The sequence below is a fragment of the Thunnus thynnus genome, chromosome 10 (genome assembly GCF_963924715.1).
Source record: "Thunnus thynnus chromosome 10, fThuThy2.1, whole genome shotgun sequence".
Taxonomy (NCBI): Eukaryota; Metazoa; Chordata; class Actinopteri; order Scombriformes; family Scombridae; genus Thunnus; species Thunnus thynnus.
In genome coordinates, this window is record NC_089526.1 from 15,398,866 (window position 1) to 15,424,414 (window position 25,549).

The 25,549-nt window shown below is 43.2% G+C and overlaps 1 protein-coding gene across 1 annotated transcript in view; it reads right to left on the reverse strand.

Annotated features, from left to right (window-relative positions):
- Window positions 1-20,592, reverse strand: part of adamtsl4 (ADAMTS-like 4) — a 38,240-nt gene extending 17,648 nt beyond the window's left edge. Inside the window, exons 1-5 of the mRNA XM_067601393.1 lie at window positions 20,169-20,592; window positions 18,156-18,219; window positions 14,748-15,331; window positions 12,838-13,552; window positions 1,466-1,568 (exon numbers count right to left, since the gene is read on the reverse strand). Of these exons, the coding sequence (XP_067457494.1) occupies window positions 1,466-1,568; window positions 12,838-13,552; window positions 14,748-15,331; window positions 18,156-18,219; window positions 20,169-20,191 (1,489 nt within the window). The 5' untranslated portion in view covers window positions 20,192-20,592. The remainder of the gene's footprint in view (window positions 1-1,465; window positions 1,569-12,837; window positions 13,553-14,747; window positions 15,332-18,155; window positions 18,220-20,168) is intronic.
- Window positions 20,593-25,549: the final 4,957 nt, after the last annotated feature.

Below are 25,549 nucleotides of genomic sequence, written 5' to 3' on the forward strand. Positions count from 1 at the left end.
ATTAGGCTTCATCCACTGGGGACCATGAATATCTGTAGCAAATTTAATGGCAAACCACCCAGTAGTTGAGATTGATTCAGTTTGGATCAAAGTGGTGAACTTATAGGCCGACATTGCAACACTCATGCATGCTTTGATGGAACTTATTTCCAAGTTTTTAGTTGTAGTGTTGTAACAAAAACTACTGTATATTTTTATTCCCCATCATGCTTCAGTTTTATCTATAAAGCCTTGTTTGTGTTACGTGCTCTACTGATTCTGTGTTTTTTACCTTCATTACCTGTTTTTTTTAGTTTTTTTCCAAGAATGATGTATATTTGGACAAGTGTTATGTGTATATTGTTTTATGACAGAATAAAACCAAAGTGATGTGGGTGAGCAGCGTTGCAGATCTGCTGTTTCTGGCTCTACATTCTCACAGCGCGAGTGTTGGGGAACTTCGGCCAGCTGATACAGTAATCACAAGAGGGTAGACAGACGCACACGCAAACATACATGTGCAAACATTTTTCCACATATTATCTCAGGATCCATTAGGACAGTCATCTGCAGTCCATGTACACTTGCCAATAAAGTCACACTGTAGATACACAGCAGCTTGTACATATATTTCAAAGTCCAATGACAAATTCTGCTGATATCATCTCACAGCTGTGTCTCTTTTACTCTATTCTTTCACTCCCAAAACCCCCACGTCTCTATCCACTCTTCCTCTTTCTCTCAAATTCCTCAAATATCTGTTTAGTGTTTTCACTTTCCTTCTCTTTCTTCCCCTCCAGCATTGGAAAACAAAGATAAATAGACACAATCTCCGCAGCGCTGAACTATTGTACACTTAACAAGAAAGTAAACAAATACACACAGCCAACGCACGCAGAAACAAAGACACACACACACAAGCCACGTTGTCTCCCTTTGCTCCCAGTGTTCACATGACAAAACACTTGCATCCCATCACCTCTCACCTCCCTCTCTCTGCCTTTCTCTTTCTCTGTCTTTATCTCACTCGGTAGGAATCTGTGCTTAGTCAGAGCTGAGAAGAGAAGCTTGGCAGGATAGGAAGAAAGAAAGGGAGATGTTGGACAAATTGGAGGAAAAAGTAAGTAGGGAGAGTGTTTTGTGCAAAGAATGAAAGCAGATTGAGTTCCAGTCATTCTCTTTTCTTTCTTCCTCTTGACTCTCACCACCCATGACGCTACATGTACACTGTAGGCCTGCTCCAATGAGAGGAGGGATTGTGATGGGTTGGGCAGGCCGTGGAGGTCTGCCAAAAGACCTTACACACACACACACACACACACTAATAACAGAGCAACATTTAACTCACTTAAACACACATTTTACTTTTGTAACCCCCCTCTGCTTCCTAGCATTTAATTCTCGCTATAAGCCTATTATCACATTGAAGCACTGTGCAGCTGAACCCTAAACTGTGTGTGTGTGTGTGTGTTAACTCACAACTCACCCTCGGTAAAAGGCTCCCAGTTATAAAGGCGACCCATAAACTCCTGGGTGTTAAAGGCTGCACACTGCTCTGCTCTGGAGTCCAACGTACCTCCTCCGCACACCTGGAGGACAGAAACACAGAGAGTCAAATATTGAGTGCCACACATTGAACTAATATGAAATCACTCAGCTATTAAACCGATTTCTCTCCCAGTCCAAGGAGAAGTAAGGGTGGAGAGAACCGTTGTGAGTAAAAGGAGAGAAAAAAAACAGCTAATAAAGAAAGGGATAATTAACTTTAGAGCTTACTTGAGGTAAGCACAAACAGGCCAAACACAAACACACTCAACACACACTCAAATACACGTAGTCTCAGTGCTGCCTTTGGCAGTCAGCGAGCGTATTAGAAACATATGGGAAGAATAGATTTTTTGGAAGCGGCTGCACACATAAATCCACCGTGGCTTTCAGTGCACAACCGCAGAATGCCAGTGACTGTGTGAGCGCGCGTGTGTGCGTGTGTGTATGAGCACATGTCCAGCTTGTGCTCGTTCAAGCGTGGTCCTCATGGAGCCGTACAGTGGAAAGAGTTTTAGCATACCTGCACTTAAACGACAGCTGAAACATCGGGCAGACACAACTCTGCTGGTTTTCACCGGACTGACTATAACTCATTGGGCTTAACCCCAGGCACGTGGGACACACGCACACACACATACATACACACACACACACACACATAGACACACACACACACACACAGTGGTGGACAAACTATGCGCGTTTACTCAAGTTCTATATTTAAGTGCATTTTTAAGGTACTTAAACTTGATTATCTCAATTTTATGCTACTTTGGACATCAACTTCAGTGCATTTCAGAGGGAAATATTGTATATTTTACTCCATTACATTTATCTGACAGCTATAGTTATAGTTATAGACAGTTATCGGTTATAATTTTACATAAAAAAGCACAGTAAGATTATAAAATACAACCTTTATTAGAGATTACTGCAGTGGATCCCAACCTGTTTGGGTTGTTACTAAAAAGCTGCACCTAGTTGGGGCCCCTTGTCAATGTTTCAGACATCTGTATGAGTGGTCAGAAGTCCCACCTAAGAGAGATCTCCCCTCTAAACTTCTCAGAGAGTTTAAAGACTTAAAATGATCCAGTATTTCATGAAAAAACAAGAAAACTACAGAAAAATCCAGAGAATGAACTCAAATTTGTGGAACAGAACTTTGTTTTTCCTTCTTTTCTACCACACTAATCATCTCACGACCGCTCAGATGTATCTTGTGACTCATTGGCAGAGTTCCCAAAGGTTGGGGACCAGTGGACAAAACTACCTAACTGTATATAAAGTAGTAAAAACTAGCTCCACCTCCAACAGCTATATGCTGCTAATGTATTCTTGCATCAGTACCAACAATCTAATAATATCATATGTAACAATAAATTGGTCACAGGGGCAATTTTTCTGCATTAAGAGTACTTTTATCTTGATACTTTAAATACATTTAGCTAATAATACTTATGTACTTTTACTTGAGTAACATTTTGAATGCAGGGCTTTTTCCTACTGTATGATCGAGTATTACGTTGTTGTATTGGTATTTTAGTTATGGATCTGAATACTTCTTCCACCACTATACACACATTCAGCTTCATTGGGTATCATTCCTCCGACAAGACCCCTGGTCAGAAAACCACTAAGTTTACAGCCTCCTGATATACAACTGGCACTAAACACACCCACACACTCTTGCATGCCGCACACAAAGCTCTCAGATTTCCTCGCAGCTCTAATCTCTGTCAACTCCTCAATTTTCTTGTCTTTCACTCCCTCTCTTTCTTTGATTCGTTCCTCTTTTCCTTTTGTTTTTTCTTTTCTTTTCTTTCTTTCTGGACATCTTTCCAGTCGCACAGCTGTCACAAACAGCTGGAAAGTTCCTAGTCGCTCATCTGGGGAGACAAGAGCGAGGGAGTAGTCAGGTTTACACACACACACACACACACACACACACACACACACACACACACACACACACTCACACACACACACACACACACACGCGCACACACACTTACATGCACGCACAGAACGCCAGTTCCCATGTGAACCAACCTCTGTGACAAAGTGTAACTAAAAGACTCTCATGGATAAAGCATCAAAGCATGCGTTCATTGAAACTGGCCTTGCTGGATTTCACACTTTCACTGCATTGTGTGAGTGTGAAGGAATGTAATGCGGCCGTCATGTCACAAGGCACTCATACTGATCATCTGTTGTTTCTGATTTGGCGAAGTGTGAAACCAGCTCGTGAAACTTTACGTGGTACGGGCCGCCACAGTTTCACAGCACTGAAGACTTATTTTTGGGTTATTTATGGGTGACATGCCATATTGAGGTCTAAAACCTCTTATATAAGAGTATGTTTGAACTAATGAACTGAATATGTGAGTGTACACGGGGGCAGCTGAAGGTCAGCGTACGTATGTGACCTAATGTTTTCAAGTAACCGTGTAAATCTGTCTGGACGTGTATGTGAAATGTGGTTGGTAATGGTTGTAAATATTTCTGCTTGACATAAACATGTTCAGCTCCTTTTAAAACTGAATAGTTTCTGTGTATCAGTGCATATGTGTGTGTGTGTGTGTACGGAAGACCATAAATAATGAGTGGGCAACATCCCCAAACACACACATACAAGGACTGATGCTACAGTGCAGTAAAAAAAAAAGGCAGAAAGAGCTTCCATAAAAGACAAAAAGGGGAATGTAAAATGAAAAGAAAGAATGCAAGAAAAAGTTAAGTGTGTGCATTCATGCGTTGGTGATTGTGTGAGCGCTACAGGGCGAGTGGAGTCCCGAAAGAGTTTAGGGTGTGTAAAAACAGAGGGAAGCTAATGGACTGAATGGAGGAAGGAGGGAGGGAAGGTGAAGTGGGAGCGAAAACAGAAGAGAGACCAAACTGTTCACTGGTGTTTCACGGTTGTGTGGAGGATATGTGTGTTATTGTAAGGACTGGTACACTACGGTGTTCCCTCATTTACTGTGAGAGCAGGGGCAGGGGGTCTCCCCATGACCGCCAAGGAGAGCATGAACACAAGAAGAAGTAGAAGAAGGAAAGGGTGGAGTGACAGACTGAGGGGGAAGAAAAGGGAGAGTGGCAGTTACTGAATGGGCTGAAGACAGAGAGGAAGGAGAGCGACGGCTTTTACAGGAAACAAAATACTTAAAAGAGGAGCTGATAGAAGGAGATGAAGGTGGATTGTGGTGAAAGAAAAGGCAGCGAGGATGGGTTTGGGCCTGTGGATAAAATCAAAACACTCAAAAACCACAAGTGCACTCACAACACAGTCAAAACCATTCAATCATTTAGCAGCATTCAAAAACAAAATGTTCCTGGTGTCTTGCCAGTTAATTAACCTTTGTATCAGCTATTAAAATGTTCCATAAGTAGGCCTACATGACACTGGGAAAAGCAGTTGGTAGTTGTTTCTGGCTAACAAATGTCGAAGATTTTAGGATTTCTTTGGGCTCTGGTTCATCGTGATGAGCTTGTGTAATAATTTTTGACTTTGTCCATATCCCAGATAGCAAAGTTGCTGTGGCCCACACACAACACTCATGGCACTTTTATTTGGCCCACATACCACGTGGAATGATGGCACTTTGGCGGTCCGCTCCAGTTTCCCAGATCTGGGCCACAAGCAACCCAAAACAATGCCGTATGTCAACCACGAACAAACCAGATAAACCAGAACTGGCCCACATCCAGACTACACATGCCCGAGAGCACCGCATCTTTAAAAAGACCCACATTTGACTTGGGATATTTGGGCCGTATTTGCTATTTTACATGTGGGCCATTTCAGGCCAGAAGAAGGCCAGCAGTGCCGCATCATTGCCTGAAGTGGCCCACTTCCGTATGCTATCCGGGTATCACCGAGTAATGAAATCTATCAAGTACCAAAATCTAGCATCGGATGTCTGGTCACATTTATAATCGTGTTTACTTATTCTTTGATAATTCCTGATATAAATCTAAATGTTTACCAATTTTAGGCAAAGTTCTTGTACGAATGCTTGTGTTTATACATTTAACTTTGTTTCTTATGTTTACTTTTTAGGCATTTTTACCTTTAGAGACGGAAAACAGGGGTATGACACGCAACAAAGTTATGCATCTTAGCCAGTAGGCTATTAGGGCACCCCCAGACATTTAACATTTCAGAAGTTTTTGTCTCTTTTGTTGAATGACAAAGAGGGCTTTGTAAAAGGAAGTGGCTATTGGTACGGATTTCTCCGTGTCAATAGCCCATTAATTGTTGGTATGGAATTATTACACATGTGCATTGGTATTGGTTGTGCAAGATCACCTGATCAAATTCAAATTGTTTCAGAATGGGGGAACGTTTTTGCTGGAAGGTGATACCCATGGTTTGGGTTAAAATGGTTAGGTTTAGGCACAAAAACCACTTGGTTAGGGTTAGGGAAAGATCATGGTTTGAGTTCAAACAGTAAAATGCAGTAAAATGTCCCATTTAACGGCACTAAAATGCCCAACATGACGGTAAAAAATGTCCAGTACCAGTCCAAACCAACAGCCTGTGGACTACTGGCACAGAATCCCATTCTATGTCAATAGTCTGTAAATCATTTCACTGGTTTCGTAGATGTGGCCGGCGGCTTTGTAAAAAAGTATTGCTTTGGTAACAATACCAAAACTCAGGTATTATATTGACAAGTATCTAAAAAATGATGATGGTGGTACCCTTTCCCTTTCATACAGTCCACAAAAATGATTACTAGTTGTCCTTATGGTTGTGTTTGACACTTGTATTTATTCTGTCTTTTAGCACTTATAGAGAAACTATGGTTTCTTACATCTCAGGTCTTATTTTTGTAGTTGTGGCAATCATTTACACTCCACATGACAATCAGTCAGATACGATAACGTTGTACTTACTGAAGTAATTGCTCAAGTCTGTGAACACTGCGACCGCATCATTACAACAAAGTCCAATGGGGCAAGAAGCAGCGGTCAGACAATCAGACAATGTAAACAAGGTTAGTTGGATTATCTAAACCACTTTAGAAGTGAAACCACAAGTGATCAACAAATTTGAAATGGTAGTAATAATGCCTCACTGCAGATGGTAGCTCCAAGTTGAATGTCTGTAAGATGTGATGGTTGTAAACAACAGACATTTTGGGTAGTAAATTTACAGTTCATCTTTGTTTTCCCATCCAAATAAGTTTGTTTAAAACTTGTATGATTGCCTGAATGCTCGTGTTTCTTGCCCAATCTGACCTTTTAGTGATGTCACCAAGGGTTCCCAGATCTATCATATAATTACCAACAAGAATGATGACTAAAACTAGTAAACTAAGACCCAAGCTGTATGAAATCAGGATTCCCCCTTAACTGTAATCACTACTCACTCACTGCTATCACAACTTATTCCTTAAATACTATCAATATACGTGAAAAAGAGTAACTTAAATCCACATAGAGGGTTGTTAAACAGCCAGTAAATAAGAAAAAAGAAGAGAAATGAAGTGAAGGATGGAAAAACTGGCTATTACTGAGTGGCTGACTGACAGAGCAAAAGAGTAAAAGATGAATAGCAGCAGAGAGCAGGTGAGAGAAAAGTGAATACAGCTGGTGAAAGACAGAGAGAGAGACGGTGTTTTTGTACAGGAGCTGTGAAAGTTATGGATGTGTTTTACTACCAGGGAGGGGGAAAGAGAGAGAAGATCCGTGTGCAATATAGGAGCATGTGAAGAGGGAAGGGGGGATTACTGCCTGAGGCCTAAAGGCTTTATTTTGTGTGCACACACACACAAAAATGCCACACACACACACACACATATAAACACACATGAGCCAAGGCCCTGATCACACATAACACTCTAACGTGAAATACAAACACTCAGACCAACCCAGACAAGACTAATGAGTTTTGAGAAGGAACAGATTATGTGGCAAGCGGGAACCTTTCACCACATGTGTGTGTTTCCATAGGGAAAGCCCAGGTGACACATCGTCGCCATCCTACTTGTTGCTCAGTCATTCCCTGTGCAAGTCTACGCCTGCACAGCTGGCCATATTGCCTCAATACAGGTCAAGACTGGCCGCTCATTCCTCAAGCATTACAGCAACGTTACACAGACAAAACAACTGACCGCTGGCCTCAGCAACCATAAATCAACACACTCCACACAAGGCAGAACTAATCACTGTACACATGCACACAAATCCATGACATAGGTTAATATGTGTGTGTATGCTCATGTATGTGTTTGTCCTCAGTGATTAACATTCTCCTGGATAATCTTGTGACCGGGGCCGTGTGTCGGTGCTTTGCAGAGCACCACCCAGCCCTCAGCCTTGACCCCACAGGGGGGCGGGGGGAGTCAGGAGTCCTCCAGAGGAAACACTGCTCATCTATCAACAACAGGCAACGACTGGAGGATGAGGCCCAGTGCTGCGCAGAAAGAGGGCGAGATACGCTGTCTGTCTCAGGGGCCGAGGGAGAGTCTGAGCCTCAGAACAGCTTATCTGTTCGAGGACATGCTTGTTAGAAGAAGACAAAAGAATACAATAGAATAGGAAAGAAAAGAAAAGAGGGATCCCAGATAAACACTGTAACCACAAGATCAATAAATGAATCCAGAACTTCGCTGGAAGGCGTTGGAAATAACAATCTTTCCATGTTCCACTTTCCATGTAGGAGCTCTACAAACCCAGACCATATTTCTACTAACCAGAGTGTTTTCATGCACAGTGATAACTCTTAATTTAAGACATATTTTCATAATAAGACACTGGTGTGAGAGAGAGAGAATTCGGAAGTGTAAACAGCTACACTCTTCGTTCCCAGGACTCATTTTTATTGACAGTTCCCCAAATTAGTTAAGCTATGTACGCTGCTTCCTCTGTCCTTCTGCAATTTCATCTAAAATTGCAAAATCTGTCTCTGTCTCTGTGAATTTAAATCACTACTGCAGAAGCTGTGTACTCTATCTTCTGGGGCTTTTAAGAATCTTGAATTGTTGGCCTCATTAAGGTTTTGTTTCAGATTGGTCTTGTTTAGTTTTGTGGTGATTTTGTGTCATATCTTATCTTATGTTATTTGTCTTATGTTGTTTATCAGTAACTCATTGTTATTGCTGCCCATCTTAGGCAGGAATTGAGGCTTTCCTGGTTAAAGGCACCCTGTGGAGTTTTTGAAAACTAGTAACGGTATGGAGAAATGTCTTTCTAATAATAATAATAAAAATAACTTTATTTATATAGCACTCTTCCAAACAAAGTTACAAAGTGCTTAACAGTAACAACAAAAAGACAACATCAGTTAACAGTAAAAGGTAAAAATATTAAAAACACAAGATAGCAGCACAACACAGAATGAAGTAATGAGGTACATAGAAATAATAGTACAATTTAAGAAAAGACTATCTGATAAAAGTGAGTTTTGACACATGATTTAAGGTGGCTAGCCTGAGGATCTCAGGCTGCTCTATGGCTCATAGGGAATGAACATATCAGCAGAGTAACTAGGTGCCTGTCCTTAAAGTTTGTAAGTAAAATCTTAAAATTAAGTCTAAAACTCACCTGGAGCCAATGTAAAGATGTAATCTGATTTCCTTGGGTTTGTTAAAAGCCTCACTGCAGCATTTTGGATGAGCCGGAGGCGAACAACTGACTCGTGTAAACAAACTTAAAAAAAAAAAAAAACTCAGCAAGAAACAATAAAAGATGACAGAAGGGGAGCGGAGTAAAGGAGAGGAAAGGCAGAGAGGGATGAAAAGAAACAGGAAAAAAAGGTTTGAGGGGAACTTGGAGCGCACAGGAGCTGATATAAACAGACTTTAACAAGCAGACGTACCTGTTCTTTGTAGAAAAGCAGGTACCTGTGCTTGTTAAAGTCAAACACAACAAAGATCAATCTGAATGACTCCATGTGGCCGAGTGTTTGTTCCTGTGTGTGCTGCAGCCCGACACATCTGGGCCTGTTTGTCACTTCATGAGAACAACAGCAATCGTGGCAGGGTCTGCACAAGCTCATTAGAGCTGAGGAGTGTGGCTCCGCAGTGATAGTCATATAAAATAAAATATAAAAATATCCTGTGTAAAAACGCCTGAGTAATGATAGAGTGTGATTAGATCATCTGACTCTCACTGCAGCAGCCTGAAGCCACGTTTGTGTGTCTGGTTGTTACAACATAAACTCAGATCAGAGCCAGATCAGAAACAATGACAAAGCATTACTTCTGCCCTTTGGTGAGGGTTTTTTTTTAATGGTATTATCTTGCTGGTATCCATCTTACGTGGCGATGTGGTGAACTGCTACCCACATGCATCTCAAATCCACATGCCTCATTTACTGTTGTATACGTATTCTGTATATTCTGGGTAAATATTTACTCTTAAGAGGAGGATGTAAACAAAGAGGGATTGCTTATAGAATCTGCAAAATTCAGGGTAAAAGACGTCAAAGTTTGAGAGGAAATGTCTGCTTCAAACTAGTGTCTCGTCTTTTTTTCCAGCAGCTTCTTCTCAAATTCCACCTTTTCCTCCCCTCTCCCTCTGACGGAATAACTTCTCCTCTTGTTACACTCTGCGCTCGCTCACACATACACAAACTCTCTCTCTCTCTCTCTCTATCCCTCACACACAAACACACACACACACTTTTCCATGAATCCCTCTCTTCCTCTGACACAAACTTCCTGCTCAATCTTTTTTCTCTCCATCCCAACCATCCCTCCCTTTAGTCCTCTGTCTCCTCCACTGATGGGACTCTTTATATCTCTCCACACACAACCTAAACATTCCTTCTCACCGGCATTCATCTCAATTTCTTCTCTGCCTCTCTCCCTCCCCACCTTTCTTCTCCGCTCGCCCTTTAGCTCACCCTCCCACTACTGTGTGCAGATTTTCTAAAAACAGTACTCTCTTTCACTACTACTTAACTACGTCACTTCCTTCACCACCCTACCCTTAAACCCTCACTAACACTTACACACACACACACACACACACTCTTCCCCTTTTGCCCTTCTCATTTCCTCTGTCCCTCTCTTGGTTCCCCACTTGCTTCTACGCAACAGTAAAAACACACACATACACACAGCCAATCACACTTGTGATGGGCCTCAGGCGCACTGTGTTATGACAAACACACCTAATAGATAATAGGATGTGTCATACTCAGTCTGGCTCACTGCCTCAATCACACACACACACACACATATATATATATATACACCATATACAAGCCTGGGCAAAGTCCTGCATTCATCAGTGCTTTAAACCTATTTTTAAAGCAGTGATACAACATATAAAAACTGAAATGTGGCCCAACAGTCCACTGCAGGAACAAACAGAGCTAATGAAGACTTTTAGAGGCTAATGTTGGGTAAACATGTAACCCAATGAGTCAGGATCAGCCATCACAGGACTGCTATTAGCGCTGCTGGCACACAGAGGCCGTGTATTCTGCCAGCTACTAAATCTGTTTTAACTTGGGGACTATCACACAGTCCGGCAGAGACAGAAAGAAAGAAATAGAGGGGGGCGAAGGAGAACAAGAGAGGGAGCAGCGCTGGCAAATGATCAGCATAGAGAAATGTCAAGGGCCGATGAGTGCCAACCTGGCCCCAAACTCAAGTGTCTACTTCCACTTGATGAGAGCCAGTCGTAGATGGAAAGTGTGAGAGTGAAAATGCGCAAGTGTGCGTGTGGTATACGTTAAACCCAATCTTATCGTTTCCCCCCACGCTCTCACTTAAGAGAGACCTGCTACAAGCGGTCTACTGGTGTACATAACCCAGTCACATGTCACTCTGGGTATTTCTGTCCCCATGATCAAATCTTATGGATCAGTTTCCGTCTGTTTATTTCATTTGTTGGTTCCTCCATCCATCACATGCGATATCTTACACACAAATGATCGATTTTCATGAAACTCGAGGAGGAATGATGCTGCTCACCACTGCTTTTTGGCATTTTATTGCTATAAATATCACTTTGACAAGCCCATGGGTAATGCAAAATTATGTCTAAGCTGGTTTGCTGGTCCATGCTGTGACAGTACAAATCAATTTTAGAGCTACAATTGCAATGATTACGTGTAATTCATTTTTGTGGCAAAAACAGAAATACATTCAAGCTGAAATCTGTGTCTTTCCACATGTTGTCAGTCTCTCAAGGGATGATGTTTGATTGATTAATGTTCGAAAACACAGAAGAGATGGTGGATGGTTGTATTGAAGCCCGCTGTTAATTTGATGCAGACGTTGCAAAAGGTGGAAAATGTGCAAGCGAGCCAGTTGTGATACTACGATGCAGTTGTGTTTTGGTTCTTGAAAATATAAAGAGCTGTAATATATGTCAGACGTGTTTGCCAGGACAGGTGCAGCCCAGTGTCTCCAAAAACAGTTAAAGTGGTGTTTTAAAATGTTTTAAAATGTTGCACAATACCGATACATACAGTACATTAACAACATTTAATTAAAACACATTGTAGATATGATCACTTGAGACTCACTGTGTCGTTGGAAAAGTCCTTATCCACAATATTCACTCTCAATCTCACCTTTAATTGAGTGAAATCAAGCGTGGCATTCCTGTCTCGGTGAAACCTGAGTTACTGCGAGGTCAACCTCAGTTTCTCACCTGTGCACTGGGAGTCGAGTTGGCTCGCCTGACATGACCAGCTCGTCCGTGTCTCTGGCTGCCTCCTCTTGGCAGCACGTACGCACACTTGCTACCGATAATGCTGGCACTGTGCTGCACCGAGAGGTATGGAGCAGGTCGAGACCCCAATCATCACTGCAGGCCCCGTGCCAGACAAGACATTACATCAACACACACTCCAAAGGCACAGTCGTGTGCGCTCACACAAACACTCATCGCCCTGGCACATATTCACACTCACACATGTGTGCAATCACTCATAGAGACACCGAACGCAGACACATGCGTACGATCACGTGTAAAGCTTCACAACAGAGATGTGTGTTCCAGAATAGCATATACGCACGCCTTAGAGTAGCGGAGGCTCCAGCAGGAAGTTTCCATCCGAGTGCTCATAGACAAGCAGCTAGTGTTGGAGTTGGGGAATGATCAACCTATCAAATACTCTGCTGACCTTCAGCTCCTCAGTTTACGGCCACCTAACCGCTCCCTTCAACACATGGCATGCATATAAATCAAGCATGACTGCAGGCTATATACAGATGCATGATGCATAAAGCAGAGGTGAACAGGGGACATGGGGACTGAGTAGCTGGTCCTGGAGTGAATTATTGAGATTATTAAGGGATATGAAACCCTGAGATTTATAGGTAAAGATTTCAACCTGGATCTTACCTGCGAGAAGCACCTGCGGTACTCTTTCTCCGGCCCAGAGCATCTGTAGATCTGAGGAGCTCCTCTCCCTCCATCCCTGCCCGCCTCCACCCCCAGGTGCGGGATGTGGGGATGCTGTAGTGGGTAGACGTTGCCTGAGGGCGGGGCGTGAGGGCTGAAGCCTGGGTGGAGCTCCCTGTCTCTGTGCACGCCGCTGGAGCGGTGGAGAGGGGAGGAAAAGGGTGAAGTGACGGCAGGTGAGTTGGGGATAGAGAGAGGGGAGATGGGAGGAGGCGGCGCGGTGACGGAGTGCCAGTCAAAGGCGCGGCGGTTGGATAGGACAGATGAAGAGGAGGAGCGTGAGAAAGAGTGAGAGGGGGGCACTCGCTCTCTCGCCCTGCCATGTTCTGTATTGGTGTGCGATGGTCTTTCCACGTTGCGGTGCGGGCTGCTGGTTGTGGTTGTGGTTGTGGGCAACTCCTCAGCAGCATGTGACTCTGGGCCCTCCTCTTCCTCTCTCCTCCCTGCCTCCCCGGAGTCTCCATCACTCCCCGTCTCATCTTCATCTTTCCTGGTGTTCTCTGTGTCAACTTCACTATCTAGTCCAGGTGCCGGTGTGGGCTCCGCAGATTCGGTGCTGTTAGCGGTGTGGCGAGCCTGCCGGTTGGGCCGGTGCAGAGGCAGAGAGAAAGGAACCCTGCCATACCCGAACTGACCGGGACGGATGTTGGAAGACCTGCGAAGCAAAAAAAAGAAACAGATCAGGGAGTATTTAGAGAGAAAGATTTACAGATGGTCAGAAAGAGCCAGAGGCAGTCACAGAGATACAGGAACAAGAAAGACAGGACACATTTCAGATGCAGCTCATGTTAGCTGTCCAACATTAATATAACCGAAATAGAGCCAGCAGACTGTTGTGAGGCAGCAGTGTGATGTAGTGCCTGTTGGTATGACAAAAACCAGAAGTACTGATGTAATAACACAGCAGATACCAGAGGCCGAGATGGGCATAACTCCAACTCCCAGTACTTTTATGAGCGAAAACATCATAACAAGTATTCTCTAATGTCTAAACAACGTCAACACTTAAACTAATGGTACCGGAACGTAACCTTACCATGGACGTAAGGTGGAGATTTCGAAATAAAATCTTGTCACTTTGGGTTTTCTAAAGTTTGAGTTTCTGAGGATCCTATGGTGACTGTTGCTGCTCACAACAGCAATCCAGTTCTCCTGTTTATTCTAAACAAACCACTGTTGCTACTGCCAGTGATGACTAACTCACTTTCTGAGTCATTTTCCTGGAAAAGGCCATTTTCGGGTCATCAGCAAAGCAAAGTTAATATCTTCTATTAATCTGATATTGCTTGAAATAGTGTTTTAATTTTGTCCGTTAGGAAACAACAAACATTTGATAACAATATATTGGCCGAGATTTGTGATACAAACACAAATCTGAGGATACTGAGATATGCATTTTTTCACTGTCAAATTAAACTTTTCAGTGCTCTCTGAGATAGAAAATAACAAAAACAATCTCACCATAAAGTCCAATCAGTACTTATTCTGGGGCTTTCAATCAAATTCCACCATTTTTTCTCAGTAAATGTAATTGCCCACTTATCATGGAAATTTAGATTTTGTTTAAGGACTTCTCATCCTTGTTGACTTAAAAGATATAAAAGAGCTCAGAAAATAATGGAAATTTGAACTGAGCAAACTCCATCAGCTAAGGAAGATTGTGTGATATGATTGAAAGCTCCAGAACAGCTACTGAGTACTACTGCTGAGTGGACCATGTGGTGAGAATGTTTTGGTCAATTACTTTTTCTGAATAACCTTAAAATTGTCTTTGCATTTCTGATTATTCGATTATCCATCAGCCAACATATATGCCGTTTGTTTCTTATTAATGGTCCAGCTTCACTCACCTCCTTGCAGGCAAACCCTCCCGATTGCCTGAGACAGACCTTCTACTCCCTCCCCCTCCGTTCCTCACTGCTCCCGGATTGGTCGGCCTCCTCATGATCCGTCCCGGCTGGTTGTAGCCATGTGGAGAAGCGTGGTGGGGCGTGCGGTAAACAGACACACGGTCCTGATTCGTTGGGGAGAATTCTGGTTGGTAAAAAGGAGGAGACTGATTGGTCTGTCCTGGTACAGGAGCCCCTCCTCCTCCGGCGGGGGTATTCCGATACAGAGGCAATCCTTGGTTGTGATTGGCGGAAATTGGTGGGGAGTGATAAGGTGGGTGTTGCCCGGGGTAACGAGGAGGGTAGTAGGGGCGGATGGGTGAGATGACAGGACCTCCGATGCCTCCGGGCAGATACCCTGCCCAGTTAGGTGGAGAGTGGGAGAGAGGAGGGGCTTGGGGAGGTGGAGGGGATAAACACTTCCTGCTTCTCTGTGAGACGCCCACGCCGCAGGTCTGAGAGCATTCTGACCACTCCCCCCAAACAGACCACACCCCCTCCACAGGCTCCGCCTCAAACACCTGTCTGGACCTCCGGCCTGCCACCTGGCGCACACACACACACACACACACACACACACACGCACGCACACACACACACACACACACACAAACATACAGTAAAGAGGAGAATTACACTTATTACATATTTATTACAACTTTACTGTTTCTATAATCCAACTGCTGGGCTGCCAGCCAGCACCGGGCTTCAGAACGCTTACATCCAGGCCACGAGTAAATCATATGATGTGGCAAAAAAAGCTGAGAAATAATTATATAATTTTTAGGACTGCAACCATCAGTTATTTTCACTATTGATTAACCTAAAGGTTATTTTCTGATATTAATCACTTAGTCTTCAGAATGTCAGCAAATTGCCTGCAGTTACATCATAAAATTTCTTGTTTTTTCCAACCAACCTTCCAAAAGCCAAAAGATTCTCAGTTTGCGATTATATTTGACCAAGAAAAACAGAAAATAATTACATTTCACAAGCTGGAACCAGTGAATTTTTTCCGATTTTTGCTTGAAAAATGACCACAACCACAACAATCAATCATCAAAGTAGTTGCAGATGAATTTCCTATTGATCAATTAATCATCTAATCATTTGAACTCATAACATATTAAAGGCTATTTCAGGGTAATTACTTGAACTTGGCAGAGTTTATCTGTGCTGTATTTTACTCATCACTATGTCAACCCCCCCCCAACAAAATACATTCGTTTAAACAAAAAGTCTTCTGTTCGTGAGGTAATCCGTGTGATTACATTAATGTTGCAAAGATGTCTTCTAAATGCAATGAAATACGCACAAATAAAATTATGTTTCAGTTTTGAAACTTAATTTACTTAATCAAAACGTAATCATTCAGCCACTACTGTAATAAATTTGCTATATGTCTCTTTTTATTCCCTCCAGGATTCCAGAGAAAAACGGATGAAAAACTTCTTGACTCTGTGTTGCATTTTGACTCAAAAGTCAGTTTTTAGTTCTTTTGTATTTTAGAACAATCATAAAGTTAAATTTAATAAAAACTCGCTGTTTCAAAAGTAGTTTGACTGAATGTTCAAGTACACTACTCCTGACTGTAACATTAACCCTGTTGTAATAAAGTTGAAACTGCAAGCCTTGGCAATGTTTTAAAAAAGTACTTAACTTTGCAAAAACGTTGCCATTGCAAAATCAAAAATCTCTGGAAGGACTTATTTCTTCACAGTAAGTGAGTCCACTGATGAGCTGCAGTCTCGTGAGTTTCCTTCCTCTGAGGCCAAAATATAAATCCTGAACTCTTCATAGTTCACTCAGGCTTAGAAGAGACTCGGTCACCTGCCAGCAGTTTATGAGCAGATGGATAAATTCATTGGAGTTGGTGTCATAGACACGACAAGATCAGGGCTGATCTGGCTGCGGTTCTGTGCAATTGTGTTTGTATATGTATGTGTATGTGCCTGTGTGTGTGTGTGCATGTGCATGTGTGTGTGTGCATGTGCGTGTGTGTGTGTGTGTGTGTGTTTGTGTTTGTATGCGGGTGCCAGGCTGGGCTTTGATGTCTTCCTCTGTGGCTGTAGATAAATGTTTCTCCTCTCATTTCATAACTGAAGCGTTGGCCTGGTTGGCAGACCAGAAAACATGAGAGCGGAACAAAAGTTTCCATTCAGAAAGAACTCAAACATAAATCTGTGCTCCACTTCTCTCCTGTCTCTCTCTAAATGTGTTGGGTGTGTAAATATGTGAGCACATGGGTTAAAATGTGCAAGTAAACATACTGAACACACTGTTTGTTTATGTGAGAGAGAGGACAGGTGTAAGCGTGTGTACATTTGTGTGTGTGTGTTTCTATGCGTGCGCCTGTGTTTTCTGATACTGTATTGTCCAGTTCAACACCAGATTAAAAGAGTTCCTGTCTCCGTCTGAGGTAAAATGGCAAGCGGGTGGGAGAAAAAGGAAAGAGAAAGGGGTGAGAGAGACGAGGGGGAGCAAGGTGGACAGGCCTAATGACTGTGTGTGTGTGTTTCTGGAGGGGAGGTGTGGTCTGTCGTAATGAGTGACATCAAACACACAGCTGCCACATAATTGGGACCATTAATGAGCTCCGTGCAGTGACCCTGCAGCAGCCGCCGCTGACCTCTGGAGCTACTGGTTAAACTCCTGCGACACTGTACTACCAGACCCGGACCAGACTCAGGTGTGGCTGTGAATTCTGGGTCCTTTGTTTTTCCATTCTATAAACAAATGATCATACTGGTATTACTATGTGCCCCTTTTAAGGATAGCTTCACAATTTTTCAAGTCAATCTTAAAGGATATGACTGGTGATTTTCTATATTTTTACATAACAAATCTCATGTGCAGAGCCAAACCAATATTGAACTCATCATACTTACAAGTGTCGTGTGTGTATCCAAAGCCTGATATATCTTATTCCTCTAACCTGCTTCCAATGGAAAATATGGGGGACAAAATCCACAGTCCTTTTTAGCCAAAGCTAAAATGAGGCTTCGGCAGTATCAGTTAGATAAATCATGTGGATATCTTCCAAAGTTACAGTCATTTTAGTACAAAATTTTCTCCTTTGAAAGTATTCCCTTGCTGAGATGCAGTGGACGGATACACAGAAGGAATTCCATATTAAAAAGACAAACCGAGGAATTGTAATTTTGTCCCTCATCTCTCACGTTTGAATCATGTTAGGTGGGAACTTTTTGCAGCCGATCATTTCCCAATATGTATATGAGTGCAAGAGCACGGCCTTAAGACAGATTTGAAAAAAAAATGTGAGCCTGTCCTTTAAATATTATCCCCTTTCACCTCCCTATGGTGATGCAGTCGTCTGTGAATCCCACTTATGATGAGCTAATGACTCACCTTCCTCTTAGCAGCCTTGGTCACGGAGGTCGTGACCACCACAAAGCCCCACAGCACATAGAGCCTGGAGGGATGAAGAACAAAAGAGTGAGAGGACAGGCAGATATATAAATGATTTCAAACATGAGCACGATTAATAAGGTCTTTTATAAATGACATAATTGCTCCATGACCTACATGTGAAATTGGTATACGCTGTGCAAACTAACACAGACTCTTATTATTCTCTGGACATTAACTTTCTTTAACTTGTTTCGCTAATGTACATTTTATGAAAAAAAAAGTTCAACGTGTTGAGTGAACACCCTATCAAATGTTCCAGTGACCTAACTATACTTTAGCAACCAATTATGCCACTTTCTTTCCCACTACAGGTGGCATGAGGGCTTGAAGGGGAGGGTGGGGGGGTGAACAAAAGTTTCTTTTTCCCTTCAAGGTTCACAGGCAAACATCTCAATCAATCTGGGAAAGCCCAGGAGGCGCTAACAAACTAATGGGTTTAAACAGCAAGCATGTTTTCCCTCCGCATGCCTCTCTCTGGGGCTGTACACACCCTGTGGATGTGGTTTTAACACACACACACACACATACACACACATACGCATATCAGATCATGATCACTTTTGGGGACATTACATAGACTTACATTCATTTCCTGGAGACTTACCCTAACCCTAACTCATAACCACTGACCCAAAAACCAGCTTTTTCCCAATTGAGGACACGGCTTTTGTCCCCAACTGGACAAGCCGTCCCCAATTAACTGGTCCTAAGTCTGAAATTTGTCCCCAAAAGTAGCCTACGACAGACCACACACACACATGCACATACACACACACACACACACACACACCCCTACACACGCACACGCGCGCGCACACACACACACACAGTCAGTCAGTCACAACATCCAAAATCATCTTGTAGTGTAGTGTACTTTTTATTTGAGGTTTGCTGTTCAAAGGAGTAGTTTATGGTTTAGGATGGTGTTGAATGTCTCCTTTAATTATGGGTTTCTGTACTTAAAGTTGACACGAAACTGCTTTAGGAAGCATGCCGATCCACTAGGGAGCCTGCAGAGCAAAAGCTGTACATCTGTAAAAGTAATTTAATCTAATATTGGTTCTTTGAAATGTTTTTTTTTCTTTGAGAATGTGAAAACATGTCTGATAAATGCATTGTTTCAGAAGAAAAATCATTTACTTAAATCGGTTGTTCTGTCTATACTTGTGGTTTATTACAGCCATCTCCGCAGAACAAGACAAGTGTATTGGAAACAAGTGGAATACCATCCCTCCATCTGCCAAGAAAATAGCCTGAACATGAGACTAAACGCCTTTGCTAAGATGGACATTTCAGCGCTGACTATGAGAACCAAACCATCACCGCAATCACCAGTCCACAAGCCACATGTAGTCAGAGTAATTGGTCCCTTCTTCCCAGTGTGGTGCACCGCCGTGGTCTCTGGAAGCTTCCCCACACCAGACTACACAATTACCCCCGAAAAACACAGACAAAGGTCCCGCACAGTCCGACACAACAGAGCCGCTCAGGCCGAAGTAACGACCCCCTACCCGGGTCCACGTTTCCCTGGCCGCTACAGTGGCACATTGTAGAATAAACTCAGAGCCGCAGGGACAGGCAGAGAGAGAGGGAGAGAAGGCGAAGAGAGAGGGAGAGAGATGTGCAACAGGGGAGAAAACTCAAAAAAATCTACCCTGAGGAGAAAGAGGGAACTCTTAACTTAAACCTTATATGTGCCTTCGGGTAAATTCCTCATCATATATCCTGCACGGCGCCCAGTGCGCAACGAGAAGGCGTCGTGCGTAAAAGCAGAAACTTCGCCACAAAAAAAAACAACTTTAAAATACAGATCTCTCCACAAACACTCAACATAAACACCCTGCCCACTCAAATGAGGATGCAAAAAAACACACCCCATGTGGTGTTGTGTACAAGCGGGACTGAGAGAAGCAGCAGGTTGTAGCTGTGTAAGCAAGTCAAAAGTTTTACCTGAATAGTAAACCGAGCCGCATGCTCCTCCAAAGAGTCTCCCGCTACGCTTTCTCACTCCACTGTTGATCACCGATATCGATTGATCAGTCCAGTTTAGTGATCGGTTCCAGTTCTCGTAGTTCTAAAAGAAATGTGATGAAGTCCTGCGAGGGCTTCTTCTTCTCCTCCTTCTTCTTCTTCTTCTTCTCTCTCTTACTCTCCCTGTCCCCTTCCTCCTGTCACAGTCACTCCCCGTGATTTTTGGAAAGTGGGAAGGGTTCCGTTTTTTTCCCCTCTTTCAATCCGTTCACTCGACAACTTTTTTTTTTTTTTGAGGGGGGGGGGGGGTCCTTATTATAAACTGGTGTGACGCCTGGCAGCCAGGGGGCCAGGGCAGAGAGAGGGGAGACAGGAGACACAAAATGGACAGATTACACAACTCTCTCTCTCTCACTCTCACCCTCTCTCTTTCACACGCATAAACCATACACTCCCTCTCTCTCTCTCTCTCTTTCTCTCTCTCTCTCTCTCTCTCTCACACACACACACACACACACACACACACACACACATACACACATCACTGTGGGCCCTGACTAAGCTGTAATAACTCTCAGAGCCGCTTTCTTAGTTGCACAATCCAACATAAGAATGCTCCATTGTACTAGGTCACACTGATCAGTAGTAATGATCTACTCCCCCTGAGCTGGCAGCATCTGCAGCAGGGACACTTTGTTGGGGATGTACAAAGCATTATGGGCTCACAATTGTGCCAACGCAAACACTGTTGGTTCTATAACAAAGTGGAAAATCAAAGTGGAAAATGATTCTTTCATGAATAAAATGCGGCTGCGGATTTTTGAGCGACATAAACATAACTGTGTTTTCTCATAACTGCTTAATCACATTTTAAGCACCAGAAACCAGACATGCTCCATCAGTTTTGGAGCTCAGATAAGTACACCCAATAGACTTCTAAGCAGGAATGAGATTCTGTGTGTGTGTTTGTGTGTGTGTTGGCTGTGAATTCCTCTCGGTTGTGGTCTGAAGCAGATGTGCAAAGTGCCTGATTCCAACCTGTTTACACAATATTTATTTGCTTGTAATCCACCGACCTTCCCAGTCAGTCGGAGCAGCTTTCGAAAACAGAACACGCTGGTCAAACAACCCACGGGGGACAGCGGGGGGTAAACATATAATGAAGAGCTTTATTCAGTTTTTAAGGAGGCTGATATGACTTCTGAAGGGATGTTAACACTTTTAGAAGTTTTTATCCAAGACTGAAGAAAAAAACATTTTTTTGTGTTTTGCCAATAGCAAAATTAAAGACATAAAAGTATGCATGTTAACAAAAAGCTTATCTCACTTACTAAGAAGCTCTGTAGTTGCTCAAACAAGCATTCCTCTATCTACTGAGGTTGGACAATTACACAAAAATTTGGGAGGAAAATAGATTTTTACATGCTCAGTGACTGCAGATGGAAATTATCTCTGGTACAATGCATCTTTTCTCTTTATGTCAGAAGAATTATTTTTTTTGTGCATGTTCCTCGACAAATTTATGTAATAATCTGAAGAAAAAAAACCTAAAAACTATGTTGACTGTCTGATTTGGAAGAAATGGAAAGAGTGTCCTATTTTCTTCAGTATTGACGGTTCAAGAATGTCTGTTCTTTTAAACACTGAAAATATTCTGGTGCACAGAAGAACAGAAAAAGAAAAAAAGAAGGCAAGAATAATAAGTAGAATAAGTAAGTAATTTGTGAATTTTGTAGTAGACACAAAGGGCTGAAAATGTGAGTTTTAAAAACTGTATGAATTGATTTCCTTTATTTTTGGACTCTTTGTAATATGACTTAAAATGTATGCACTGCATTCTGGATCTGGTTTATGTTGATTTGTGGTGTCTTTTAAGCCCGTGAGGTTTGGACATAGCTACATGCATGACAAAATAATAAAAAACATCATCATCATTATGGGAAAAAAAAAGGCAAGTTGAGAACTGAGATGACGTGATGTTATGAGAAGAGACAAGAGAAAAAGATGGAAAGAGCAGAGATCGTGAAACTGATACTAAATACATCTCCTTGTTTACTTGCCATCGTCTAAAAACAAGAGCTGGCAGAAAAATCGGTATCTCCTCCAAGTACATTTCTGATCCTGCTCTCGAATGTGGAGGTCATGTCTACGTATTCAAATTCAACACCCTGCTGCCGCCGCTGCCAGAGGCGAGGCAGGCGAGAGGGTGGAAATGTGAGAGAGGCCGATGGGTGGAAGGGAGGGTGGGTACGCAGTGAGTTATGGACTAACGCATATTAACACACCCAGGGCTTGAGATGTCCCAGGGCCAGGCTGCTGCTTTTCTTGGACAGGCATCCTACAACATGGACGTAGCGATGGTGACGGAGATTAGCGACTTCAAAAGCCCGCTGTGAGCCAACAAACCGAAGACGTAACCACATTACAGAGCGGGCTCAAGATTTGATCTGTCAAAATAAAAACGCTAATGGTGAAGGCGTAGGAGGAATGATGAGGGTAGATTCCAGAGGTCAACGCGCATGCATAGACACATATGTAGTAGCCGAGGGTGTGTGTCTGTGTGATTAGTGAAATGGATATCTCTGTACTTCTAAGCAGCATGTCTATCAGTAACTACAATTAGCCAGAGGTCATTGCCATGGCCACCAGTGGTCCGTGACCACTTATAGCCCCCTGCTCCCTCCCTATCCGTCTTTCTTCTCCTTCCTTCCCTATCTCTCTTTCTCCTGATCCCTGAGAAGCAATAAGTTATGTGTAGACATGCACCACCAACCACAGAGCCCTGATTAGCAACATGTCTGTATCAACTAGTCACCACAACATAGAAACGTGGTGTGTTGATGTGTGTGTGTGTGTGTGTTTGTGTTCGGGGAGGTCCGTATGTAGCAGCGGATCTGTTATTTGTCTCGGACGGCTGATCTGAGTAATAGCACTGCAGATTAGAGTAGTGGGGCCCTGTGGGGGTGATAAATCACTCCAAAAAACTTCTTTTGCATGTACACACACCCTGCCTCCAGAAAACACACACACACACACCCAAGCCCCAGGCCAACACAGTAGGCCCTCGACCCTTTTACTGTAGAAGTTAATGAGGCCTCCAGGCTTCCTCAGATCAGCAGAGGGTCGGGGACTCGGGGTTAGACCACTGCAGGCTGCTTCCCGTGAAGTCGGCAGCGAGACAGAGTGGCTTAAATAGGTCAAACTGAGGGGACTAGTATGAAGATCTGTCTGACGGTTATCGTTAACCATTTTCAGACCACAGACCCCGGTAATCCCTGTTCATGTAGCTTCCAGTTATGTTCAAACTCAGAGAGAGGAGTCAAGGCTGAAACATGCTTCAGCAAAGAGGTTCCTGTCATTGTGTAGGAGGGAGGAGAAGCTGTTAGTGCCATTAGAAGATGGCAATATTTGGTCTAGACTGAAATACTTAGGCAGATATCGGGTGAATTGCAATGAAATTTTGTACAGACAATCATGGTCCCCAGAGGACGACTCCTACTCACTTTGGTGGTCCACGGACTTTTCATCTAGCGTCACCAGCACGTCAAAGTTCTCACTTATCCAGAGAAATATCTCAACATCTACTCGAGGGATTGGCACACATTTTGCGCTGTCATTCACGGCTCCCTGACTTCTCATCTAGTGACATCATCTGGTCAAAACCTCAACTTGTGCAATACTTTGGTAAAAGTACTAAAAGTTTGTTTTTCTTTAAAAAGAACGTTACAGCCCCTCAGAGCCTGACGTAGGTTGGCTGTTTCTATTGTACTCGAATGAGTCAGGTTGAGGGAAGACAACTTGTGTAATGTTTACATTTTTTCTTCTCCGTTTCAAGACCTTTGGATTTAGATTAACCAATCAACTTTGATGCACAGGTCCGAGTTGTTGAGACTTGGGAGCTTGGTTCCCCTGCGACCTACAGATACCCTTAACACCCTCCTCTGTGTAGGTTTGCAGAGACCTTTACATGTATCTTTGCAGAAGTATAATCCCAATTACATATAATCCATATCTACAGTCCAGTGCATCAAACCCACATCAACATGAAACCAAATCAAAGAACCAAAAGGTGAAAGTGGATTGTTTTTTTCTGTTCCTATAGTTTGTGAATGTACCAGCTGCAGCACATATGAACATCACATGAGAGTATGTTGGCACACGCCTTCATGAATGTATTCACACCTTGCCTGTGCATGCTCGCAGCCTCGCAAATTCAAAAGTATGCTCCAGGCTTAAGGCAGTAGCATGTAGTCCAACATACAGCACACGCAAGTAACAGAGATTCATTTGAGCAGTGTGAAATTAAAACTAGCGGCACATCGAGCCATCGATTGATCTCTGTGAAGGCACCTTAACTCAGCTGAGAAGAGGAGGAGAGGCCTGACCTAACAGTACTGACAGCCTGAGAAGCCTGGAGCGGCTGAAGAGAGGGAGAGAGAATGACGGACAGGGACACAAAGGGAGCGAAAAGAAAGGCAGCACCAGAAAAGAGGATGAAAGGGAATGTGAGAGAAAGAGGTAATGGCCGATTAGACGGGAACTGAGCAAGTGTAAAGGAGAGTGAAAGAGAAAGAACGCAGGAAGGGGGAGTGATTTGTCTGGCTCAGATGGAGTCAATATTTGCTCCATTCCACCAATCCTGTGCCAGGGTCCGGATCAAAGCAGGGCGTGTGTGCTCTGAAAAGGGCGCAGAGAGCCAGTGGAGAAAACGGCTGACATCTTTACAGTCTAGTCTGGATGCGGCTTACAGCACTAACAGTGATTCTTTTTCACTAACAACATTTCAGCTCAAACTCTGAGAAGTCGTAAGCACAGGTTGTAAGATGAATCGAAGCCACTGATGAACTGAACTGATGAAGTGAAACTAAACTTGTTCAAAACGGGTAGAAGAAGCAGAAAAAGGGGATCGATGGGTAGAGCGCCCTAATGAGGAATGGCGAGACAAGGACATGAGAGGGAGAGAGAGAGGTCAGCTCAGTCGGACCCTAATTGGCTGACGAAAATGCTGAAATAACCTTGTTCCAATTATTCGCACAAAGAGCAATTGTTGCCCATTCAGAGAAGCCACTGGGCCACATATGTACACATGACAACAACAAACAACAGGATTTATGTCTGTGTGAACGGGTATGTGTGGTATGGCTTGGCACAGCTCAGCCAGACACACTGGCCCAGCGAGAGATAGAGCGGAACGACGCAGGTGGATAATAAGTGCTTTGGTATGTTTATGGTTGATTGGTTATAGACTACTGTGTGTTGTGTCGCAGTCGGCGTTTCAATTAACTGCTGCTGATGATGTTGAATTCCTGTTCTGCTCATTCACAGAGATCTTGGTCAGAGATGACAGATCTTGGTCACAT